General features: G+C 36.9%; 1 protein-coding gene across 2 annotated transcripts; it reads left to right on the top strand.

The window, feature by feature from the left end:
• The first annotated feature begins 453 nt into the window (after nucleotides 1–453).
• LOC131051466 (probable serine/threonine-protein kinase PBL4) lies at nucleotides 454–7,743 on the top strand. Of its 2 annotated transcripts, XM_057986018.2 has the most exons (10): nucleotides 1,274–1,412; nucleotides 1,603–1,796; nucleotides 1,912–2,037; nucleotides 2,162–2,490; nucleotides 5,437–5,588; nucleotides 5,695–6,080; nucleotides 6,191–6,392; nucleotides 6,494–6,728; nucleotides 6,815–6,959; nucleotides 7,045–7,743. In XM_057986018.2, the coding sequence occupies exons 2-10, from the start codon at nucleotides 1,776–1,778 to the stop codon at nucleotides 7,279–7,281; spliced, it is 1,833 nt and encodes a 610-aa protein (XP_057842001.1). In that variant the 5' UTR covers nucleotides 1,274–1,412; nucleotides 1,603–1,775; the 3' UTR covers nucleotides 7,282–7,743. The 2 variants fall into 2 exon arrangements, with proteins under 2 accessions (XP_057842000.1, XP_057842001.1); XM_057986017.2 differs by lacking the exon at nucleotides 1,603–1,796 and having other exon boundaries at nucleotides 454–1,412.
• The last annotated feature ends 216 nt before the right edge of the window (nucleotides 7,744–7,959 follow it).

Here is a 7,959-nt window from a genome sequence, read left to right as displayed (position 1 = left end):
TGCAAATCACTATGCACGAATAGGTCTTAGCAATAATCATAATTTTGGCCAAACTCTTTGTAATTTCTACCATAGGTTCAACAAGGTCAAACACACCCCAAGGCAAACCACAAATACGATTTTCTATCACACATCAAGGCATTATTTCAAATGAAACAATTCAAACATAAAACAATGTGCTGACCATGATAACCTAAATGACATGACCCCTAAAACTTGTGTTTGTCAAATCATCCATCAACACATGGCACAAATCGGCCACATTGCTCATCTATAAATCACACATTCATTAATATTAACAAATGCAGGAAAATAATTAAAGATAGATAACATTAAAAAGTAGTAGCCATTCATTATTCTCAAGCACGTACAGTACCAGATAAGAACAACTCGGAAAATAAAGTACATTTACTATATTAATTTTATATCTCACTCTTACTGTCTTACACCAGTGGCAGTAACTATGAGAAAACCTCCAATAATTCCTCTTATATCCTCATATAAATAGTTATTAAATATTCTCGTCACTGGCCTTTAGGGCTGGTGTGGAGGGATGTTCTGGGTTGAAGGAGGCAGAGTGACCTTCAACGGCACAGTTTGGGAGTGGGAAAAGCTTACGGGTTAGTGATCACAGGCTAAAATGGCGGTCATAGAGAGGAACGTGTTGTAGAGCTCTCAAAAAGCCTTGTCTGCATTACACGTGTTTTTCTGAATGTTGAAAGTTGGGTTGATTTGAATCATTTTAAATCTACTGTAGTCTAAGGAAAGAAGAGAAATTTTCTTTTGGTTTGACTAAAAGAAGTTTCGTAGGAATCAACCATTTTGTATGTCACGAAATCCGATCTAACGTAATTTAGATGAGACGACTTTTATGATTTTCTCCGTAGACTTTCTTTCGATCTAAATAACACAGCATTTGACTGAAAATGATAAAATTTTAACTTGTAATTTTACTTAAGAGGGTTTTTTTCATTGTTCGGGAAAGATGAGCTTTTGAAAGAGGTTCGGATTTTTTGCTCAGGTTAAATCAGATAAGACATTGAAACCCTATACGTATTAGAAAAACAGTAACAATTAACGGTAGCATAAAGACATTGAAACCCTATAATGTGTATCCAACTTGTATGGTTTAAGTTTCACTGTTCAATTCGTTTGACCCTAATTTGAATCGAGTGCCTCAAGAAACTATTGACCTTAAATTCTCTTCTGTTTTTCCAAATGACTGGCCTTAAGATTGTACAATTCTTCTCGTAAAGTTGGGATATTGAATTTATCAGTTCTCTATTTGGCCTCTGATCTATACACTTAATTCAATGGACTCCGATCCAAGCATTCAAAACGGAATAGAAATGGACTTGGAACTTCTTACACGGCATATAGATGGTGCGTTATCTGCCGCTGTGATTAATAAGGTATGCAAAACTATTCAATCCCTTTGTCAACTATTCAAGATTTTAATCTCTGATCTTTTAATCCCCATACACACAAACTTATTAGCCCCAGCTTAATTCTGTGAAGAGCTGGATATTGTTAGATATTGAAGTGAAACTAATATTTTTAGGAAACATAATCCTTAGTTGTAAAATGGTACTATTTGAATAGAACTGAAAGCGTGTACATTCCATATGGAGGTCACATGTTCAAATCCCCCGAGGGATGGTAAGGTATAACTTAATAAACAATATACATACAAGGTAAATGGGAAAAACGATTTACTTGACCCCTGGGTCGTGATCTGCTAAAATCAATGTTATAACCAGAATTGTTGCTTCCGAATGACAAGAAAAAGGGGTCAAGTAAGCATGAAATTCTTTGACTTGGTTCAGCTTGTTACTTCTGGATCTTCAAAAATATTAGAATTCCGTGTCTCAGAGGAATCTAATGACCAGAATTTTTTATTTTGCATGATAGAGCTGCCGTAGTGACAAGGGTGAAGGTGGTACGGAATTCTCCGATTTTGTTCAGCCTGCTTCTTCTGCATTTATCGAACTATTAGAAGGACGGATCTCGGAGGGCTCCAAGTTATTTTCAAATCAGGTACTGTCAAATTCGAAGGAAAAGGATTTCTTGCAGCTGAAATATATTTAAAATTTGAGTTATGTTGTTTTAATTGCGTCTTGCTCATTTGAATATGATATGTGTACTGTTTTCTTTTGTATAGAAATCATTATCCTCGAGCACATGGGCTACTGACGCAAGAACAGTGGCTGTGGATGTTCTCAGAGGAGTGAGTAATATCCACTGGAGTGCAGTTGGGCTGTTAGCAGTGGCGATTGTCCTGGAAAGGCTCGACAAAATTTCCTCAAACGACAGAGAATGTGTGGATCTTCTCCGAGGGATGAATGACTTGGCAAAATGTATTAAGCAGCTTCAGGAAATCAAGGCTCATTTGCACAAGGAGATAAGAGAAAAGATGTCTGAGGGTGTTTATCTGATAATCACTGGAGCATTGATGTGTACTTCTGTTATTCGATCTAAGAAATTATCAAAGTATGTGTTCCTTATCATCTGCATGACTTATTACCCAATGAAGCTATTACATTGATCCTTTGGATTCAGTAAGAAATGCTAATTACATTTTTTCTCTTCTATTATACTTGAGCCATTTCCATCGCTTGCAATAGTATTTAAGCTGTTAAGTCCAAAGGCCGGTATTCGCCCACATATTTCTGAGATTTGTCTATATTAATATTCTGACCACTAGACACAATCTTTATTTGGTCCAGTTCAAAGCCTTGACCACTCGAGACGACTACTGAGCTGCCACCAGATTTCAAAATCTCTATTAAGTGGCTTGACAATGGTCCTTTGCAAGCAATCTGATGACCCAGGTTTAATTCACAAAACAGGGGAAATCACCCCAGCCCTGTGATTGGCACAGATCGGTTAGTTTCACCTCTGCATACGTGACAAAACAGGTCCTATTTGGCCACTAGAGGCAATTATTGAGCTGTCACCACAATTTAAAATCTTCAAGTGGCTACACAATGGTCGTTTGCAAGCAATCTGATGACCCAGGATGTTATGCAAACAAAGCAAAAACAGAGCAATATAAACCTACAGCAGATTAAACAGTAACTATAAATTGCATAGGGACAACGAATTACATGATTCGCCGAAATTGTCTACAACAGTTGCAGCAATGCATAAGCTTTTCATATATCAAATGTTACATTCCTCAAGTTTATGTAACTCATTGGTAAAAAATGAAAGAGAAAAAAAAGGGAATGATTTATGACAGTTGGACTCCACAACTGAACAATCTCCCACATGAAGTCCAATCCATCCTGCAATTGACTAAGTTCCAAGATGTCACCCGCTTTCCTAGGTTTAATGTCACATTTACGAAACCAAACAAAGCTCTGCAGAACTCCAGCTTCTCTTTTTCGTAAATGCATCTGCAGGATTGAGGCTAGCGTGAAGCTTCTCCAACTTTAGCTTAACCTATCAAGAACTCTTCTAATAAAATAACGTCGAAGCTCTATGTGCTTTGTTTGTGAATGGAAGGCTGCATTTTTTCTAAGTGATTTGCACTTTTGATGTCACTATACAAAACGAAGTCTTTTTGTTTACTACCCTATTGAGATAGTAACCACTGCAACCACAACATCTCCACAACATCTCTTTAGCTCTTTCAATGATTGCAATATATTCTGCTTCCACAGTGGAGAAAGCCATCGCCTTCTGCAATCTAGAAATCCAGCTGATCGCTACCCCTACAAAAGTGAACACATACCCAATGGTTGATCATGTTTTATCCAAGTCACCAACCATGTAGAAGTCAACGAATCCTTGTAGCTATGCATCTTCTCCTCTAGACAGCAAAACATGATATGTTGTGCCCTTCAAGTATCTCAGAGTCTATTTTATAGCCCATCAATGAACTTGTCCTGGATTCCTCATACATCTGTTGATCACTCCCACTGCATGAGCAATTTTGGGTCTTGTGCAAATCATTGCGTATGTAAAACTCCTAACAACAGAGGAGTAAGAGTTTATTTTCATGTTTTTTGTTTCTGTATCTTAGGGCATAACTCAGAACTCCTCCCTTGTTGGTCTTAGTGTGGTTTATTTCCAAGACCCCTCTTAAGCCACGTTGCAAGTTGAACTTATAGACTAACTTTGTTACCAATTGTTAAGCAATATAAACCTACGGCAGATTAAACAAAAAATACAAACTGCACAGAATTATTGAATTACATGATTCACCAAAATTGACTATGTCCACAGGAAAAAACGAGTATATATTCTACTTTACCTGTTGCAGCAATAATTAAGTTTTTCATAGAGCAACAAATATTACATCCTTCAAGTTTGTGTAACTCATCGGCGAAAAGTGAAGAGACAATAAAAGCTGAATGTTTTGTGACACTTGGACTTCACAAAATAAAAGCTGAATGGTTTGTGACACTTGGACTTCACAAAATAAAAGCTGAATGGTTTGTGACACTTGGACTTCACAACCACAAGGGAAGAGTCACAGAAAAGGAGGAATCACCCCAACACTGTGAATGGTATTGGTCGAGTAGTTTCAGAACAGATAGGCATCATAGAGCCTAACAAACGCAACCAGCTATTAGTGACTGTGCCTCAAGGTCAACTTCCACTGTTTCACAACCACAAGGGAAGAGTCACAGAAAAGGAGGAATCACCCCAACACTGTGAATGGTATTGGTCGAGTAGTTTCAGAACAGATAGGCATCATAGAGCCTAACAAACGCAACCAGCTATTAGTGACTGTGCCTCAAGGTCAACTTCCACTGTTTGCTCGCAAGTCATTAAGACCTTTAAAAGAACTTCAGTAAATAACTTATCATGCATATGAAAATCCATGCTCTGAAATCCCCTTCAACCCATCATAGACTATTCTGCATGCCACCTATCATAGCAAGAAAGTGAGACTACACACCATCCCATGAAGCATACCTACATCCCATGAAGCATACCTACATCTCATCTTCCATTTAAGAAAATTCGGATTGAACTGGAATTCTTTACAAATATAAGGATAACAAAATATTATTGACCTCCAATTCATTCGAAAGAGCTTAGAATTAGCGGTTAAGGGCCTTTTGTTTGCCATGGCACATCTCGGAGAGGATTCTTCTCAAGGAGGACTTCCTTAACTGACATTTTTAAACCCCCTAAACTCAGAGGTAACCAACTGACTTTTTAAACCCCTTAATATCTCAGAGCTAACAAGCACAGAATGCCATATGATGTTGATCCTTATCTAGATTCTAAATTAACATGATTTTCTTCCGTGTTTTTATTGGTTTTGAATTCCCAAGAATGTCCTATTTAGGCTTGACAGAACTGTATAATATTTGCAGGTCATAACGAAGAATGACTGAACATTGGACCACGCATATTACCTCCATCTGATTTTCAAGTTTTAAGTTTGGCATTGATTTTATCTTCAAAAATATTGTACAGGTTCCTGCTGTCTACAAAGATACGGGAAGAGCTTAATTTTCTAAGGGGACAAGTAGATCGTATGTTCAGAGATATTATGTTACAAGTGCAACTGAAGACACTATTTTCTTTTATGTCATATACGTCACTTCAATCCACACCAGAAGCTCCAGGTATTTGATTTCTCACTATATGTTCTCACATTTTCGTTTACAGATTCAATGCTTCAGAATATCAGTTGGATGTCCTATATTTGAAGTCTTATCTTTGCATAAGCAGGTGGGATTTGGTCGCAGTCTGAGAAAGATGTCGCTGAAACTTCATCCCAGGGACAAATTCATAGAAATGCAATTTCTTTCAACTCACAGCAAACAAATCACCACCAACCTTTTAACTGGAATCATGGTCACTCTTCACAAATTGCAAGCCATAGGAGGAATAATCATTATCAAAGGAAAGGAATAATATCACTCATTGTTCGGGGAATCAGGGGAGGCAGAAAAACAGTGGGTGATGAAAAATACGAGCGTTTGGTCTTGCAGAAAGGAATGAAGGATTTAGTTCTAGGCACAACTGTGTTCCCATTCAATGAAATTCAGATTGCATGTCAATATTTTCACCCAAAAAATAAGCTAGGAGAAGGGGGATTTGGGTCTGTATATAAGGTATTAAATTAAACAGACCATTCACAATTTGATTTGCAAACTGTAAGGGCATTCATATCCTATTTATTATATGTGGTATGTTTCATGACGATGTAGCATTTCTTTTACAGGGAACTTTTGCAGATGGTAAGCAATTGGCCATAAAGAGAATATCTGAAGAAGGAAGGAGCTTATTTACGAATGAATGGGGTATTGCTTCACGTTTACAACATCGTAACCTTATAAAGCTGTACGGATTTTGCATTGAAGGAGATGAGATATTGCTTATTTACGAATACATGCCTAAAGGAAGCCTTCAAGACCTTTGCTTCAGTAAGTAAAGAAGAACCATTGTTTTCTTAAAAGGATTTTAAATTGGACATTTACATATGTATTGTATGTATGCCAATGTATGATTTTGATTGCAATTGCAGATCCTTCAAAGGTCCAAGTCCTTGATTGGAGAACCCATTTGAATATATTTGAAGGGGTAGCACGTGGGCTGGCATATCTCCATGAGGATTCTGGGATTTGCATAGTGCATAGAGATATAAAACCCAGTAATATATTACTTGACGAGAATTTCAATGCCAAAATTGCAGATTTTGGTTTGGGAAGAGTCTTAGATAAGAATGACATCCATCAAAACATACCAGTTGCTGGAACAGAGTAAGATACATGGCATAATTTTTTTAACTATTAATGTAAATATACTTGTGTTAATTAGAAAAATGTTCTAATTTTGGCATGTGCAGAGGCTACATAGCTCCCGAATGTAAGTCTGATGGTCGAGTAACAGATAAAGCAGATGTTTTCAGCTTTGGTGTGGTCGTGTTACAAATAATGTCTGGCAAAAGACAGGTGGAATCTAATTTCTCCTTCCCAGACCTTGTGAAGTGGGTGGGTATATATTTATAACCTCAGAATTTTTTTGTCAAGGAAGTGCTCTTTACCATTGTAATGTGAAATTACTTTTGTGCAATAGGCGTGGAATCTTCATGAGGAGAATCGCCATTTCGATCTAGTAGACAGCAGGTTACTTTGTAGTGAAAATTTCGACTCAAAAATTGCAATGAGAGTGATACTGATTGCCCTTCAATGCACACAAGAAGCGAGGTTGAGACCTTCAATGTCAAAGGTATCATTCTTGTTGTCGTTGTCTAGCGAAGCAGAAATTGGCATGCCTACACTGACAAAGCCAGATTATCTCTGTAACAGCTAATTGGCCCTCTTTCTTAATGTTATTCTAGTCAATTTCCTGTCACAAACCTTAGTTCTTTCCTAAGCTTTACTCAAATTCACATGCCATGTGAGTAATATTTGGCACATCATCTAAACTCACTCACCGTTCAGATCTCCTTTACAATTAAATTTACACGTACAGTACATCAAAAGTACCCTCTATCAATAATTCCACAAGAAACTAATTTAGAGATTGCTCATAACACTTACCTTCATTTCATATTTTCTAGTTTGTATCCAAAATATTCTTAGCAACAAGATTCTATATGTATGCTACATTACTTCGTTGGCTGGTTGCCTTTGTGTGGTCCCAGCAGCTGAGCCCTGTTAATGCTCAGTTTTAACGAATAAGAAAAATGACAATTAATTATTTAAATTTTGATTTTTATAAATTATAGAAATTATAAATAATATTTTATTATTAAAATTATTCAACAGATGACACATGACAAAGAAAAGGAATCTGTTCATGGTTTTTAATATCCATCGCTATATCTAATCTTAAATCCAATAATTCCCGGTCCATTTCTTAGGAATGCAGTTACTGTTTCTTAAGTTTTACGATTTAAAGGACCATAGACAAATTTGTTTAACTGGGGTGTACACTACTAAATATTTAAATCTGGACACCATAATACAGCACAATCATGCTCTGCCT

The sequence above is a fragment of the Cryptomeria japonica genome, chromosome 7 (assembly GCF_030272615.1).
Source record: "Cryptomeria japonica chromosome 7, Sugi_1.0, whole genome shotgun sequence".
In the NCBI taxonomy this organism is placed as follows: domain Eukaryota; kingdom Viridiplantae; phylum Streptophyta; class Pinopsida; order Cupressales; family Cupressaceae; genus Cryptomeria; species Cryptomeria japonica.
The sequence above is the reverse complement of the archived record's forward strand: the minus strand, read 5'-3'. Positions and strand labels throughout refer to the sequence as shown.

What these genes read in the sequence shown, in the direction of transcription:
- LOC131051466 (XM_057986017.2), top strand. Translation starts at nt 1,314, where the DNA reads ATGGACTCCGATCCAAGCATTCAAAACGGAATAGAAATGGACTTGGAA. An exon ending in CCTTCAAGACCTTTGCTTCA is followed by an intron (nt 6,393 to 6,493) that starts GTAAGTAAAGAA and finishes TTGCAATTGCAG; the next exon opens with ATCCTTCAAAGGTCCAAGTC. An exon ending in ATACCAGTTGCTGGAACAGA is followed by an intron (nt 6,729 to 6,814) that starts GTAAGATACATG and finishes TGGCATGTGCAG; the next exon opens with AGGCTACATAGCTCCCGAAT.